General features: G+C 48.0%; 1 protein-coding gene across 2 annotated transcripts in view; it reads left to right on the top strand.

Moving 5' to 3' along the window:
- The window catches only part of SLC12A9 (solute carrier family 12 member 9), a 46781-nt gene extending 39954 nt beyond the window's left edge, over positions 1-6827 (top strand). For both annotated transcript variants that reach the window (XM_088458441.1, XM_088458443.1), the window contains exons 12-14: positions 1931-2105; positions 2310-2456; positions 3597-6827. In XM_088458441.1, the coding sequence (XP_088314567.1) occupies positions 1931-2105; positions 2310-2456; positions 3597-4435 (1161 nt within the window). In that variant the 3' untranslated portion in view covers positions 4436-6827. The remainder of the gene's footprint in view (positions 1-1930; positions 2106-2309; positions 2457-3596) is intronic.
- Positions 6828-18027: the final 11200 nt, after the last annotated feature.

Here is an 18027-nt window from a genome sequence, read left to right as displayed (position 1 = left end):
AGTAATAATATTAGACTAGTTCCTGTAGAGAGTAGGTGCGGACATGAGACCTGAGTAGGGCACATTACCATGAATGATAATAGAGAGAGGAATGAAGACCGAAGAAGCCTGGATGGCCGCACTGCACTGTCCTACCCACACACGTCAGGCAATCTCACTTCCTCTCATTGCCACAGTCAGAGAGGAGGAGGAGGAGGAGGAATGATAATGTTATAGAGACCCCAGGAGAGTCAGGCAATGACTGGGATGGTGGGAGTATGAGTCTTCCTGCCACCTTCTCTCTAGCAGCCCCCACACTATCAGTCACTCTCAGCCCCCACGCTATCAGTCACTCTCAGCCCCCACGCTATCAGTCACTCTCAGCCCCCACGCTATCAGTCACTATCAGACATGTCTATACCCACATTCTTAAAATAAGTGGCAAAATTTGGTTGCTGGTAAACCTGAATATACTGTATATATACCTGGACAAATAAAGGGTCTATGCCAGAAACCAGCGCAGGCTCTGTATACCGTCTAATGAGATGTGCAGGGAATTCCTGGGGAACCTCGCAGAGAGGTTAGACCTGGGCACACATATGTCTGCCTGGGCTGCAATGTATACACCTCCTGTATGGGGCAGTGCCCACTAGGGGGCAGGTAAAGAATGTCTGCCTGGGCTATACTGTATACACCTCCTGGTATGGGGCAGTGCCCACTTTGGCAACAGGTACAGTAGGTGCCTGGGCTATACTGTATACACCTCCTGGTATGGAGCAGTGCCCACTTTGCTGGCAGATACAAGCTTAGAAGGGGAAATATTTAATCAATTTCATCATAACATAATGAACTCAATTCAAAACTAAAATTGAAAGTTTTGGGTTGAATCTGATCCCTGATACAGAAATTATACATAGAACAAACCAAATCGGTGTTATCTGTCAGACTAGGGTACCTCACTGAGACCATACTGAAGCCCACAAAGTATTGTCATCAATAACGGGAGATGATGGTTATTATTATTATTATTATTAATATTATTATTATCCTTTATTTATTTGGAGCCACAAGGGTTCCGCAGCGCCTTACACAGTACATAGACAAATGAGTACACAAGAAAACAGATATTAACAGTACAAACAATACAGGACAGATACATGATTTATACATTGCTGCATAACACTTAGATAAGCAGCATGGGGTCTGTAACCAAGGGTGGGGTGCTGATGTAAATTAAAGTATAATTAAGTAAAGGAGAAGCGCATGAGGGAAGAGGGTCCTGCTCGTGAGAGCTTACATTCTAAGGGAAGGGGGCAGACAGACAGGGGTGACACAGATGGGTTGGACACAAGGGTTACAGTAGTCTAACATCTATGGAGAGGTTAGTCTAAACTCTTCAAATTATTACTTCAGAAGGGTGAATGGTGTACAATTATTCAGGATGACCATATATTCCCTATAAGAGACAAAGAGGTTGAGTCAGTTTAATTTGTATAGAACACATTGTGCAGTAAGACATCTGTGAGGAAGGTAAAAGTCACATAGGTGAGATCAGTGCTGGGAGAGGAGCTCTGTGACACCTCACTGCCCCGATATACTGTATGTCCCCATCATCCACAACCATTAATATATATCTATATCCTCTCTCTCTCCCTCTGTCCTCTCTCTCCTCCCTCGCTCCCTCTCCTTCGACCCCCTCTTTCTCTGTCTCTCTCTCCTTCCTTGCTTCCCCTCCCCCATCGTCTCTCTCCTCCTCTGTCCTCTCTCTCTCTCTCTCTCTCTCTCTCTCTCTCTCTCTCTAACCTTCTCTCTCTCTCTCTCTCTCTCTCTAACCTTCTCTCTCTCTCTCTCTCTCTCTCTCTCTCTCTCTCTCCCCCCGCCTCCCTCTCTTTCTCTCTGCCCCTCTTTCCCTCTCCCTCCTTTCTTGTGACGTATGTGTCCCTTCTCCCAGGTCAGGAAATATCTGCTGCTCCTGGATGTGCGGAAAGAGCATGTGAAGTTCTGGAGACCACAGATTCTTCTCATGGTGTCCAACCCGCGCACCTCCTGCCAGCTCATCAAGTTTATCAATGATCTGAAGAAAGGAGGACTCTTTGTCATGGGTCATGTGGAGACCGGGGACCTAGGTGAGATCCTTCATGCTCTTCTTTCACCATCACACTTTCACGACACACGTGTGACTCCATAGTCATCTCCTGTCCTGATAATGCTAGAGGTGTGGCCTGCACTACTCTTACTGTAAAGAACCCTGCCAGTAAGTGTATTGGTCAGATAGTCCGGGCAGTGGCCATTTCTTACCAGTGTCTCCTCCTTCCTTCCTCTCTCTCTAGATGCGCTGCCCTCAGACCCCATCCAGGCCCATTACAGCTTCTGGCTTAGTCTGGTGGATAAACTCAACGTTAAAGCCTTTGTGGATCTCACCTTGTGTCCGTCTGTCCGTCAGGGGATACAGCAGCTGCTGCGCATCACCGGCCTGGGTATGTTCTGATATAGCTGTAAAAACACCACCGGGGAACCCTCCCACCAGCACCTCCACCAATTGAGCCTGAGTCTGAGTAACTATGCGCCTGGGTAACACCATGCTGCGCTGCGGGGAGGAGGGGTCTAGGTGCAAAGTAATGCGGGACATAGAGCTACACCCTCGTTCTGCCGATTGGAGATCAAAAACACAGATTCCATCGGTGAATTCGGAAAATTCAACATTTTAAAATTCCCCCAAAGACACATCTTCAGGTCGGAATTGGGGAATCGAGATTGTCCAACAAGTTGGATTTCTCTAATTCCCTGACCCCGACTACGGCAAAACAGTGAATTGTCCAGATACAGGGTAGATGTATTGTACTCAATGCTACCATCCTACCCTGTATCTCTCTGCTATTCCTGTACTGACCTCATACACACACAGCTCTGTCACTACACCTCCATGCTGTCCTGTATCTCTCTACTATTCCTGTACTGACCTCACACACACACACCGCTCTGTCACTACACCTTCATCCTGTCCTGTATCTCTCTGCTATTCCTGTACTGACCCCATACACACAGCTCTGTCACTACACCTCCATCCTGTCCTGTATCTCTCCTATTCCTGTACTGACCCCACACACACACAGCTCTGTCACTACACCTCCATCCTGTCCTGTATCTCTCTACTATTCCTGTACTGACCTCACACACACACACACACACACAGCTCTGTCACTAAACCTCCATCCTGTCCTGTATCTCTCTACTATTCCTGTACTGACCTCACACACAAACAGCTCTGTCACTACACCTCCATCCTGTCCTGTATCTCTCTACTATTCCTGTACTGACCACACACACACACAGCTGTCACTACACCTCCATCCTGTCCTGTATCTCTCTACTATTCCTGTACTGACCACACACACAGTTCTGTCACTACACCTCCATCCTGTCCTGTATCTCTCTACTATTCCTGTACTGACCACACACACAGCTCTGTCTCTACACCACCATCCTGTCCTGTATCTCTCTACTATTCCTGTACTGACCACACACACACACACAGACGCCATCATGTGACTCAGACCTGTCATGTGACTGCCCATGATCTCCGTCATCTAACATTAATTCCATTTCTCCACCTCCAGGAGGGATGAAACCAAACATGCTGGTCCTGGGATTCTATGACGACGCCAGCCCTGATGATTACTTCCTGCAGGACTCCGCTTTTACCCCCGGCCTCTCTCCACAAGACGATCCGTTTGGTGTGGATGCTGCCTCTCTTCAGGCCCATTTCCCACCGGTGCGAGGCCCAGAATCTCCTCGCAACGTGAGTCCTGCAGAGTACGTGGCCATGATCTGTGATGCACTAAAGATGCATAAAAACATTGTCCTGGCACGGGGATTCCCCTCGCTGACCAGGCCGGGAATCTCTGCATCCAACCCTGCCATGTACATCGATGTTTGGCCCCTGGACCTGCTGCGGCCCCAGGCTTCGGCATATGTGGATGTTTGTAGCCTGTTTTTGCTGCAGATGGCCTGTATCCTCAACATGGCCGCCACGTGGCGCCGGTACCAGCTCCGTGTCTTTCTGTGTGTGGAGTCCAGGGCGGCCGGGGGCAGCGCTGATGGTACTGGCTGGCTTGCTGCCGAAATAAAGTTCCGTGAGCTGTTGTTCAAGTTGCGCATACGAGCCTCCATCCGGGTGGTGGCCTGGGATACCGTGGCAGCGCTGCGTGGACAGGACGGTAAGCTCCCAGGCCTTACACGTGAGCCCATTTCTGCCGAGTACCTGAGTGCCGCAAACCGTGCCGTAGCAGAGGAAGGCGGGGAAGAGTCCGCTGTGAGGTTCCTGTATCTCCCGCGGCCTCCGGCTGATGCTTCTCTCCATGAGCGCTACTTGGAGGAATTGGAGACTTTAACAGGGGGTCTGGGCCCCACGCTCCTGATTCATGGGCTGACTCCCGTCACCTGCACTGAGCTATGATGGACTTGTGTTTGTACAGCGACCCCCTCACGTCCGTCACAGGACACTGACCTGTCGCAGAGATCTCTGTAGGTAACACGACTAGAAACACCCCCTGCGAGGATCCCGTCAGGCGGCACTTTCTGCTTCCCCTCTCGCTACAGAATATACACGTAAAACAGCCTCCACCCCTCTCTGCAAAGTACAGATGCTTGGCCCCCGTCCTCCTTGCGCCTAAGATAATCAGGCGCATTCCCAGAATCTTTTGCCACAGGACTGCGCACGTTGTGGTTGAGCGCTGAAATCCTTTACAGAGATTAACGCGTTTCGCCACCCTATCTTCTTGCTATATTTTTTATTTTTTTTTGCACTTTACTCAGAAGTTTTCTACTTTTCCTGTTTGGTTGTTAGTTTGTTCTCTTACTGACTATTGTCACGTTTTGTTATACTGTATATAAGTTTCTTTCTACTGTTGATGAATGTTGGAACCTTAGATTGGTCAGGGGTCTCCCTGTGATTTTACCCCCTTCCTATAACAACGCTTTTGCCCAATCTTCGCTGTAGGCGCACATTGGGTGCTTCATGGGAATTTTCTTTCCGGTCTGAGTAAATGAATGACCCCTCAATCTCATCATTTCCAGTGTGTAACGATAACCTCGGCCGTCTTCCAGAAATCATGGTGGCGCTGTCATTCTTGTCTGTCCTCGCTTCAGATTTCGCTCGTCCCTTGTCCCTCACTTTATCACGCTGTCCACTAGTCTTCCACCCATTTTTCTCTGACGTGCCCACCCAGTTCCCAGAATCCTTTTGGTGCTCCCGCGTCAATGACCTGGTGTTTTTATATTGTATTTCAGTTACACATGGCGTTCTATTTGCACCTCTGAGATAACTGCTCGCAACCTTGGCTCGTCATAAAATGTTTTATATTTTGGGGATTCCCGTTTGGCCGCCCTGAGAGCGCTGTACACTGTCTTCCGTTTACACCAGCTGCTGCCTGCGTACAATTATCATTTTTGTTATTATTTTGCCTTGGACAGAGAGGCAGACGCATGAGGAACCGTTTTCCGTTTATGTAAATATGATTTTTATTACGCTCTGTAATGCGATAACTCTCTCTCTATACTTTATCTCATATATTTCTATATATTTTTTTTACATCATTTATGCTAATTTATTTTCACTGCCACAAGTTATTCCGTTGGTAAATGTTTTCTGGCGCGTTTCGGGTTGCTATTGAAAGAGCAACCAGCAGAACATCCGTTTTTCAATTAGCGGGAAACGCCCCCGCATGCCGTTGAGGAGCCTGCCTGGCGCCCTGTTCGCTCCTAGTGACTTGCCTGATATGGTGTCAATAACCGCGCAGTGTTGCTTTCATTTCCGGCTGCCGGGGCCTTTGGCGCAAACGTAACCAGCAGATTTTAATCAGCAAATGTACTAATAGATTAATGCTGCACTGACGTCTCAGTACTGTAGGTGGCGCTAGTTTCCTGCCAACATTTCAAATACATAGGTTTGTAAAAGGCAAATATTGTATGTAGATGAATGAATTGGTTGCGTTGCGAGCACTTGCCAAGAGCTAGGCGACCGGGTGTCATGCTGAGTGATGTGAATGTGTGCTTACAAGGAGGGGAGGGGGCAGTTACCTTCTGTGCGGCAGGGGGCTGGGTGGCATCTTCTTCTGGAACTGTCACTAATTCAGTATATTAGGCCCCACAACCTGCCGCCCTATACAGCAGCTTAGTTTACCTGCGCACTGTTCTAAATACTCACAGAACGGTCTTCAAACACAGAATAAATTGTAGATGTAGATAATTGGTTGCCTGCGGCCCGCGTTCACCTTCCTATTGGGGAACCACTTGTGAGTTTATATTGTTGAGTTTAGGCCTGAATTAGGTCAGAAGTCCGTTGCATTGTACTATAGATGTGCTCCCGGAGTTAGCTCCAGCAAGTGGGGTCTGTGAGGTGCCAGCCTGGCCCTCGCCTCCTTCCTGAGCGGTCGTGTGTTACAGCAGTTGGCGGAGTTGGCGCAATGCTCTGATGAATAATAACATTGGTGTGAGCCGAAGACCCGTTCCTATTGCTCTCTCCTCAGACTGAATGGGTTCCCTAGTGGTCCGTGTACTGTACGTCTGCTGCACCCGCACTGACCTGGAACCTTGTGGAAAAAAATAACTGAATTAATTGCACTTATAGGAAGAGGATGTTTATTTTAGGGGTCCTGGGGGGTTTTGCAGATGTTTAGTGCCTTTTCGTACATGTCTCTGCCTTTAGAACCTCAGCTATAAGGACGTTAAGGGGTTAAAAATGATTGTTGCGACTGTTATTGTTTTTTGTTTAGTTTTTTTTTTAAGTGTACTGATTTTTTTTTTTATGTAACATTTTGACACTTAATAAAAAATAATAATAATCCTTTTATGGACGTGAGTGACGCTTGTTTCCACGCCTGGTCCGTGCGCATTGCGGAACCTCTTCCCTCTTTATCTCCAGCAGACATTAAGGGTGCGCAATCCTGAAAACTGGTGAGATTTCAGCAAATCAGCAGTGAAATGGTAAAGCGCCAATGGTTCCGAATTACCGCACCTATTACATTTGACCGTAACAGTATGAGCCCCAAAGATACACCGTGCACGCCACAGAATACTATAATCCCAAAATGATTGCGCTGGTGTGTACTTCATAACTAGATTAATCAGTCTAATATAAAAAGTTATGGGAAAGATTTCTGGACTGCACACCCTGACTATATATATAAAGGGAGGTGCTACCTGATGAGACTAATTGCAGGCACAGAAACAGACAAATCTCTGGTGCACAACTCCAAATTATTAATAATATATATATAAATGCAATAAAGTTTGCAATCAATAGAGGTTTTTAGCATAATCATGGCCAAGGTTATGGCCACTTTTTATTTTCATTCTTTATATGCAGCTGCTTCTAACTATCTCTTTACACTGCACTTTTCTTACTGTGGCGGTGCCCTGGGGAAGTTTGGCTGGGCCAGTTTTGGGGGGTTATGCGCTCTGGATTTGAATCGTAGTATGTTAGGGACCTACCCTACAGAGGTTACTTGGATATGGTGGGTAGGCCCATAACCTTGGCCATGATTATGCTAAAAACCTCTATTGATTGCAACATTTTATTGCATATATATATATATATATATATATATATATATTATCAGTAATTTGGAGTTGTGCACCTGATATTTCTGTTTCTGTAATATAAAAAGGTATAATATTTATTAATAACACACATGTATGTATGAAATAAAAACTCTTTAAATAGAGCTGGAACATGATCTAGCACAAACATTGAATTGATAACTTATTCAATGTTAGGGATAGGCACTAGGGGGGAGGGTTAGGGTTAGGCACTAGGGGGAGGTTTAGGCACTAGGGGGAGGTTTAGGCACTAGGGGGAGGGTTAGGCACTAGGGGGAGGTTACTGTTAGGCACTAGGGGGAGGTTAGTGTTAGGCACTAGGCACTAGGGGGAGGGTTAGGGTTAGGCACTAGGGGGAGGGTTAGGGTAAGGCACTAGGGGGAGGGTTAGGGTAAGGCACTAGGGGGGGTTAGGGATAGTCACTAGGGGAGAGGGCTAGGGTTAGGCACTAGAGGGAGAGTTAGAGTTAGGCACTAGGGGAGGTTAGGCACTAGGGGGAAGGATAGAGTTAGGCACTAGCAGGAGGTTGGGTTAGGCACTAGGGGGAGGGTTAGGGTAAGGCACTAGGGGGAGGGTTAGGTAATAGGGGGAGGGTTAGTGTTAGGAACTAGGGGGAGGTTAGGGTTAGGCACTGGGGAAAGGTTAGGGTTAGGCACTGGGGGGAGGTTAGTGTTCGGCACTGGGGGGAGGTTAGTGTTAGGCACTAGGAGGAGGGTAGGGTTAGGCACTAGGGGGATGGTTAGGGTTAGGCACTAGGGGGAGGTTAGGGTTAGGCACTAGGGGGAGGTTTAGGCACTAGGGGGAGGGTTAGGCACTAGGGGGAGGTTACTGTTAGGCACTAGGGGGAGGTTAGTGTTAGGCACTAGGCACTAGGGGGAGGGTTAGGGTTAGGCACTAGGGGGAGGGTTAGGCACTAGGGGGAGGGTTAGGGTAAGGCTCTAGGGGTGGTTAGGGATAGTCACTAGGGGGGAGGGTTAGGGTTAGGCACTAGAGGGAGAGTTAGGGTTAGGCACTAGGGGAGGTTAGGCACTAGGGGGGAGGATAGAGTTAGGCACTAGCAGGAGGTTGGGTTAGGCACTAGGGGGAGGGTTAGGGTAAGGCACTAGGGGGAGGGTTTGGTAATAGGGGGAGGGTTAGTGTTAGGAACTAGGGGGAGTTAAGGGTTAGGCACTGGGGGAAGGTTAGGGTTAGGCACTGGGGGGAGGTTAGTGTTAGGCACTAGGCACTAGGGGGAGGGTAGGGTTAGGCAAAAAGGGTTAGGCACTAGGGGGAGGGTTAGGAATAGGCACTAGGGGGAGGGTTAGGGTTAGGCACTAGGGGGAGGGTTAGGCACTAGAGTTAGGCATTAGGGGGAGGGTTAGGGTTAGGCACTAGGGGGAGGGTTAGGGTAAAGCACTAGGGGGAGGGTTAGTATTAGGCACTAGGGGGAGGGTTAGTGTTTGGTACTAGGGGGAGGGTAAGGGACAGGGGGAGGGTTAGTGTAAGGCACTAGGGGGAGGGTTAGGTAATAGGGGGAGGGTTAGTGTTAGGAACTAGGGGGAGGTTAGGGTTAGGCACTGGGGGAAGGTTAGTGTTAGGCACTAAGGGGAGGGTTAGGGTTAGGCACTAAGGGGAGGGTTAGGGTTAGGCACTAGGGGGAGGGTTAGGGTTAGGCACTAAGGGGAGGGTTAGGAATAGGCACTAGGGGGAGGGTTAGGGTTAGGCATTAGGGGGAGGGTTAGGGTTAGGCACTAGGGGTGGTTAGGGATAGTCACTAGGGGGGAGGGTTAGGGTTAGGCACTAGAGGGAGAGTTAGGGTTAGGCACTAGAGGGAGAGTTAGGGTTAGGCACTAGGAGGAGGGTAGGGTTAGGCAATAGGGGGAGGGTTAGGGTTAGGCACTAGGGGGAGGGTTAGGAATAGGCACTAGGGTGAGGGTTAGGGTTAGGCACTAGGGGGAGGGTTAGGGTTAGACACTAGAGTTAGGCATTAGGGGGAGGGTTAGGGTTAGGCATTAGGGGGAGGAGTAGGGTAAAGCACTAGGGGGAGGGTTAGTGTTAGGCACAAGGCGTTAGGGTTAGGGTACTAGCTTATACAGTATATAGGGTTAGGGTACGAGCTTATATATAGTAGGGGTGTGCACCGGCCACTTTTCGTGTTTTGGATCTGGATCTTTCTTCGTGTTTTGGATCTGGATTGGTTTTGCCAAAACCACCCTTCCGTGTTTTGGGTTCTGGATTTTGTGTTTTGGATCTGTATTTTTTTTAAAAAAAGCATAAAAACAGCTAAAATCACAGAATGTGTTGGTTTTTCTGCTCCTATGCTATTATTAACCTCAATAACCTTAATTTCCACTAATTTCCAGTCTATTCTGAACACCTCACACTTCACAATAGTGTTTTTATGTCCAAAAGGCTGCACCGAGGTAGCTGGATGACTATGCTAAGCAACACGAGAGGGCGGCACAAACACGTGGTCCATCTAGGAGTGACACTGCAGTGGCAGACAGGATGGCAGTTTGAAAAACTAGGCCCCAAACTGTACATAATGCAAAGAAAAAAAAGAGGTGCAAGATGGAATTGTCCTTGGGCCCTCCCACCCACCCTTATGTTGTATAAACAGGACATGCACACTTTAACAAACCAATCATTTCAGCGCCAGGGTCTGCCACACGACTGTGGCTGAAATGATTGGCTCGTTTGGGCCACCACAAAACAAGCTGGCAATTAATCTGTCCCTGCACAAAGTGGCTCTACGAAGGAAAGATGTCGTCATCATCCTCCTCATCCACCGATTCCTCACCCTCTTCAGTGCTGTGTACATCCTCATCCTCACAGAGTATTAACTCGTCCCCACTGGAATCCACCACCACAGGTCCCTCTGTACGTGGAGGCTGGTCTCCCTGGAAGAGTTGATAATTAATTTTGATGAACATCATCTCCACATTTTGTGGAAGCAACCTCCTACGCCTTTCGCTGACAAGGTTCCCGGCTGCACTAAACACTCTTTCGGAGTACACACTGGAGGGGGGGCAACTCAGGTAAAATAGAGCCAGTTTGTACAGGGGCCTCCAAATTGCCTCTTTTTCCTGCCAGTACAGGTATGGACTGTCTGACATGCCTACTTGGATGCTGTCACCGATGTAATCCTCCACCATGCTGTCAATGGTGACAGTATCATATGTAGTGACAGTAGACATGTCAGAAATTGTTGCCAGGTCCTTCAGTCCGGACCAGATGTCCAAACTTGGTCCTGCCTGCCCTGCATCACCGCCAGCGGGTTGCTTAGGATACATAAGTTTTCTCCTGGCAGCCCCAGTTGCGGGAGAAAATGAAGAAGGAGCTGTTGACGTGTCACGTTCCGCTTCAGCTGACAGTGTGTTCACCAGCAGGTCTTTGCACCTCTGCAGGCTTGTGTCAGCCGGAAAGAGAGACACCACATAGGCTTTAAACCTAGGATCGAGCACGGTGGCCAAAATGTTGTGGTCTGATTTCAACAGATTGACCACCCTGGAATCCTGGCAAAGCGAATGAAGGGCTTCATCCACAAGTCCCACATGCCGAGCGGAATCGCTCCGTCTTAGCTCCTCCTTCACTTTCTCCAGCTGCTTCTGCAAAAGCCTGATGAAGGGAATGACCTGGCTCAAGCTGGCAGTGTCTGAACTGACTTCACGTGTGGCAAGTTCGAAGAGCTGGAGAACCTTGCACAACACGAAAATCATTCTCCACTACGCTTGAGTCAGGTGCATACCCCCTCCTTTGCCTATGTCATAGGTGGATGTATAGGCTTGTATGGCCTTTTGCTGCTCCTCCATCCTCTGAAGCATATAGAGGGTTGAGTTCCACTGCGTCACAACCTCTTGCTTCAGGTGATGGCGGGCAGGTTCAAGAGTGTTTGCTGGCGCTCCAGTCTTCGGCACGCAGTCGCTGAATGGCGAAAGTGGCCAGAAATTTTTCGTGCCACCCAAAGCGTCTCCTGCACGCCCCTGTCACTTTTCAGAAAATTCTGCACCACCAAGTTTATTGTGTGAGCAAAACATGGGACGTGCTGGAATTTGCCCAGATGTAATGCCCGCACAATATTGGTGGCGTTGTCAGATATCACAAATCCCCAGGAGAGTCTAAGTGGGGTAAGCCACTGGGCGATGATTTCCCTCAGTTTCTCTAAGAGGTTGTCGGCGGTGTGCCTCTTACTGAAACTGGTGATACACAGCGTAGGCTGCCTTGGAACGAGCTGGCGTTTCTGAGATGCTGCTACTGGTGACACTGCTGCTGTTGCTGCGCAAGGTGATACATCTACCCAGTGGGCTGTCACAGTCATATAGTCCTTAGTCTGCCCTGTTCCACTTGTCCACATGTCCGTGGTTAAGTGGACATTGGGTACAATGGCATTTTTCAGGACACTGAGGACACTTTCTGACGTTTCTGTACAGTCTCGATATCGCCTGCCTAGTGAAGTGGAATCTAGACGAGATTTGGAATCGGGGACACACTACCTCCATCAATTGTCTAAATCCCACTGCACTAATGGCGGATACCGGACGCACGTCTAACACCAACATAGCAGTCAAGGCCTCAGTTATACGTTTTGCTTCAGGATGACTGCTGTCGTACTTCATCCTCCTCACTAAGGACTGTTGTAGGGTCAATTGTTTAGTAAAAGTAGTGGTGTTCCTACTTCCTCTCTGGGATGATGAACGACTCCCAGCAGCAGCAACAGCAGCAGCTGCGGCAGCAGTAGGCGTAGCAATGCAGGATCCTCCGGAGGAATCCCGGATAGGAGAGTCAGTCATGCCAGTGACATGGCCTGCAGGACTACTTCCGATCCTGATTAAGGAGGAAATTGACGAGGAGGGAGTTGATGGTGTGGTCTGCAGGCGCTTGGATACAACAGGACAATGGGATTTAGGTGTCCCTGGACTGCTTACGGTCATAGCCAAAGTTTCTGAACTTGACAGTAACTTTTTATGAATGCGCTGCAGGTGCCGTATAAGGGAGAATGTTCCTAGGTAGTTGACGTCCCCACCCCTACTTATTTCACCTTTTCATATGGTACATATGGCAAGACAGGTGTTGTCCGGATTTGGATAGAAATATTGCCAGACCTTAGAGGTGGAATGTTTGGTCTTCTGCCCAGGCATTACCGTGATGGGCTTTTTCATCCCATGGACAACAACTGTCTCCCCCGGAGCCTGATTTAAACAAACCACATCACCATCAGAATCCTCCTCGCTAACTTCCTCCTCAGCGCCAGCTACACCAGTATCCTCATCCTGTTGTACTTCAACAGTGACATCTTCAATTTGCATATCAGCAAGTGCACTGTGGGTGCTCCTTTCAGCACTTGCAGGGGGTGTGCAAATGGTGGAAAGAGCCACCTCTTCCCGTCCAGTGCTGGGAAGGTAAGGCATAGCAACCACCACCACACTTGGACTCTCCTTGGGGATTTGTGATATCTTCTTAGAACGCACAGTTCTTCGCTGTGCTTTTGCCAGCTTAACTCGTTTGATTTTTTTAGTGGGAGGAGGGCTTCCATCGTCATGTGAAGCTGAACCACTAGTCATGAACATAGGGAAAGACCTTAGCCATTCCTTGCCACTCCGTGTCGTAAATGGCATATTGGCAAGTTTGCGTTTCTCTTGAGATGATTTAAATGTTTTTTTCAAGGTCATTTTCCTGAACTTTGCCATTTGGGATTGTATGTGCCCTCTACTATGACATTGGGCATCGGCCTTGGCAGACGACGTTGATGGCATGTTATCGTCTATGTCATGACTAGTGGCAGCAGCTTCAGCACTAGGAGGAAGTGTTTCTTGATCTTTCTCTATTTTATTTTTATTGGAGAAAGTTTGGTCCTCCATTTATGTTATATCGATTTGATATATACGTGCGGCTAAACACAGAAAATATTTTTTTATTTTTGCTGGAGAGTAGTGCACTTTGTGGGTTACACCACCCTTTAAGAGATGAGCCAGCCGGCTCTTTACATAGGGGACACAGGCGCACGCTTGGCGCTGCTCCTTTGTTGATGCACGTGCGGCTACTGCGCACACAATTCACAAACACAGAAAGTATTTTTTTTTTTGCTTTGGAGTGTACTTTGGGGGTTACAGCACCCTTTAATGGTCAAGCCAGCCGACCCTTGACTTATGACACAGGCGCACGCTTGGCACTACTTTGTTGATGCACGTGCGGCTACTGCGCACACAATTTACAAACACAGAAAATATATATTTTTTTGCTTTGGAGTGTACTTTGGGGGTAACAGCACCCTTTAACGGTCAAGCCAGCCGGCCCTTGACTTATGACACAGGCGCACGCTTGGCACTACTTTGTTGATGCACGTGCGGCTACTGCGCACACAATTCACAAACACAGAAAATATATATTTTTTTGGTTTGGAGTGTACTTTGGGGGTTACAGCACCCTTTAATGGTCAAGCCAACCGGCCCTTTACTTATGACACAGGCGCACTCTTGGCACTACTTTGTTGATGCACGTGCGGCTACTGCGCACACAATTCACAAACACAGAAAATATATATTTTTTTTGTTTGGAGTGTACTTTGGGGGTTACAGCACCCTTTAACGGTCAAGCCAGCCGGCCCTTTACTTATCACACAGGCGCACGCTTGGCACTACTTTGTTGATGCACGTGCGGCTACTGCGCACACAATTCACAAACACAGAAAATAATTTTTTTTTTGGTTTGGACTGGAGTGTACTTTGGGGGTTACAGCACCCTTTAACGGTCAAGCCAGCCGGCCCTTTACTTATCACACAGGTGCACGCTTGGCACTACTTTGTTGATGCACGTGCGGCTACTGCGCACACAATTCACAAACACAGAAAATAATTTTTTTTTTGGTTTGGAGTGTACTTTGCGAGTTACAGCACCCTTTAATGGTTAAGCCAGCCGGCCCTTTACTTATGACACAGGCGCACGCTTGGCACTACTTTGTTGATGCACGTGCGGCTACTGCGCACACAATTTACAAACACAGAAACTAATTTTATTTTTTGGTTTGGAGTGTACTTTGGGGGTTACAGCACCCTTTAACGGTCAAGCCAGCCAGCCCTTTACTTATGACACAGGCGCACGCTTGGCACTACTTTGTTGATGCACGTGCGGCTACTGCGCACACAATTTACAAACACAGAAAATATATATTTTTTGGGTTGGAGTGTACTTTGGGGGTTACAGCACCCATTAATGGACAAGCCAGCCAGCCCTTTACTTATGACAGGCGCACGCTTGGCACTACTTTGTTGATGCACGTGCGGCTTCTGCGCACACAATTCACAAACACAGAAAATATATATATTTTTTGTTTGGAGTGTACTTTGGGGGTTACAGCACCCTTTAACGGTCAAGCCAGCCGGCTCTTTACTTATGACACAGGCGCACGCTTGGCACTACTTTGTTGATGCACGTGCGGCTACTGCGCACACAATTCACAAACACAGAAAATATTATTTTTTTTGCTTTAGAGTGTACTTTGAGGGTTACAGCACCCTTTAATGGTCAAGCCAGCCGGCCCTTTACTTATGACACAGGCGCATGCTTGGCACTACTTTGTTGATGCACGTGCGGCTACTGCGCACACAATTCACAAACACAGAAAATATATATTTTTTTGGTTTGGAGTGTACTTTGGGGGTTACAGCACCCTTTAACGGTCAAGCCTGCCAGCCCTTTACTTATGACACAGGCGCACGCTTGGCACTACCTTGTGAATGCACGGTTCGGCTACTGCGCACACAATTCACAAACATAGAAAATATATATTTTTTTGGTTTGGACTGGAGTGTACTTTGGGGGTTACAGCACCCTTTAATGGTCAAGCCAGCTGGCCCATTACTTATGACACAGGCGCACGCTTGGCACTACTTTGTTGATGCACGTGTGGCTACTGCGCACACAATTCACAAACACAGAAAATATATATTTTTTTGCTTTGGAGTGTACTTTGGGGGTTACAGCACCCTTTAACTGTCAAGCCAGCCGGCCCTTTACTTATGACACAAGCGCACGCTTGGCACTACTTTGTTGATGCACGTGCGGCTACTGCGCACAATATTCACATACACAGAAAATATATATTTTTTTGGTTTGGAGTGTACTTTGGGGGTTACATCACCCTTTAACGGTCAAGCCAGCCGGCCCTTTACTTATAACACAGGCGCACGCTTGGCACTACTTTGTTGATGCACGTGCGGCTACTGCGCACACAATTCACAAACACAGAAAATATATATAGTTTTTGGTTTGGAGTGTACTTTGGGGGTTACAGCACCCTTTAACGGTCAAGCCAGCCGGCCCTTTACTTATGACACAGGCGCACGCTTGGCACTACTTTGTTGATTAACGTGCGGCTACTGCGCACACAATTCACAAACACAGAAAAAATATTTTGTTATTTGGTTTGGAGTGTACTTTGGGGGTTACAGCACCCTTTAACGGTCAAGCCAGCCGGCCCTTTACTTATGACACAGGCGCACGCTTCGCACTACTTTGTTGATGCACGTGCGGCTACTGCGCACACAATTCACAAACACAGAAAATATTTTTTTATTTTTGCTGGAGAGTAGTGCACTTTGTGGGTTACACCACCCTTTAAGAAATGAGCCATCCGGCTCTTTACTTATGGGACACAGGCGCACGCTTGGCGCTGCTCCTTTGTTGATGCATGTGCGTCTACTGCGCACACAATTCACAAACACAGAAAATATTTTGTTATTTGGTTTGGATTGAACTTTGGGGCTTACAGCACCCTTTAACTGTCCCGGCCCTTTACTTATGACACAGGCGCACGCTTGGCACTACTTTGTTGATTAACGTGCGGCTACTGCGCACACAATTCACAAACACAGAAAAAATATTTTGTTATTTGGTTTGGAGTGTACTTTGGGGGTTACAGCACCCTTTAATGGTCAAGCCAGCCGGCCCTTTACTTATGACACAGGCGCACGCTTCGCACTACTTTGTTGATGCACGTGCGGCTACTGCGCACACAATTCACAAACACAGAAAATATTTTTTTATTTTTGCTGGAGAGTAGTGCACTTTGTGGGTTACACCACCCTTTAAGAAATGAGCCATCCGGCTCTTTACTTATGGGACACAGGCGCACGCTTGGCGCTGCTCCTTTGTTGATGCATGTGCGTCTACTGCGCACACAATTCACAAACACAGAAAATATTTTGTTATTTGGTTTGGATTGAACTTTGGGGCTTACAGCACCCTTTAACTGTCAAGCCAGCCGGCCCTTTACTTTTGACACAGGCGCACGCTTGGCACTACTTTGTTGATGCACGTGCGGCTACTGCGCACACAATTCACAAACACAGAAAATATATATAGTTTTTGGTTTGGAGTGTACTTTTGGGGTTACAGCACCCTTTAACGGTCAAGCCAGCCGGCCCTTTACTTATGACACAGGCGCACGCTTGGCACTACTTTGTTGATTAACGTGCGGCTACTGCGCACACAATTCACAAACACAGAAAAAATATTTTGTTATTTGGTTTGGAGTGTACTTTGGGGGTTACAGCACCCTTTAACGGTCAAGCCAGCCGGCCCTTTACTTATGACACAGGCGCACGCTTGGCACTACTTTGTTGATGCACGTGCGGCTTCTGCGCACACAGTTCACTAACACAGAAAAAATCATATTTTTTTAGCACTTGGGGGGAACACCTCTGACGGACAGAGCACCCCCTGGACAACACTACAGCACCCCTTTAGGACTGGGACACTGCACAGGTCTTTGGAGTGGACACAGCCCCTATGGAGAACTGACTGCACTACACAGTCCAGCCAGCCCCTATGGACTTTGAAGTAGTGGACACAGCCCCTATGGACAACAGCAGCACAGCACAGCACAACACTACTCTGCACTACACTACACAGCCCAGCCAGCCCTATCTCCCACCCTCCCTCTTCCCTGTCCACAGCTGAGTGAGAAAATGGCGCCGACGCGGGTACCTTATATAGGATCCAAAGCCCGCGAGACCCGGAAGGAGGGATGATGAAGTTTTGCCTCGATTTCAGATCCGAGTCAGGCGGGAAAAGTCGAGCCTGACTCGGATCTGCCTCGGATCGAGGGGACTCGGGGGCGTTCTGATTTCAGAAATCCGAACCCGCTCACCCCTAATATATAGGGATAGAGTACTAGCATATACAGTATATAGGGTTAGGGTACTAGCTTATATATATAGGGTTAGGGTACTAGCATATACAGTATATAGGGTTAGGGTACTAGCATATACTGATATAGGGTTAGGGTACTAGCTTATACAGTATATAGGGTTAGGGTACGAGCTTATATATAGGGTTAGGGTACTAGCTTATACAGTATATAGGGTTTGGGTACTAGGTTATACAGTATACAGGATTAGGGTACGAGCTCATATATAGGGTTAGGGTACTAGCTTATACAGGGTTAGGGTACTAGCTTATATATAGGGTAGG

This window comes from Taudactylus pleione, unplaced genomic scaffold (assembly GCF_031769625.1).
Source record: "Taudactylus pleione unplaced genomic scaffold, aTauple2 ptg000833l, whole genome shotgun sequence".
NCBI classification, from domain to species: domain Eukaryota; kingdom Metazoa; phylum Chordata; class Amphibia; order Anura; family Myobatrachidae; genus Taudactylus; species Taudactylus pleione.
Note: the sequence above shows the minus strand (reverse complement) of the source record. Positions and strands in the feature narration are given on the sequence as shown.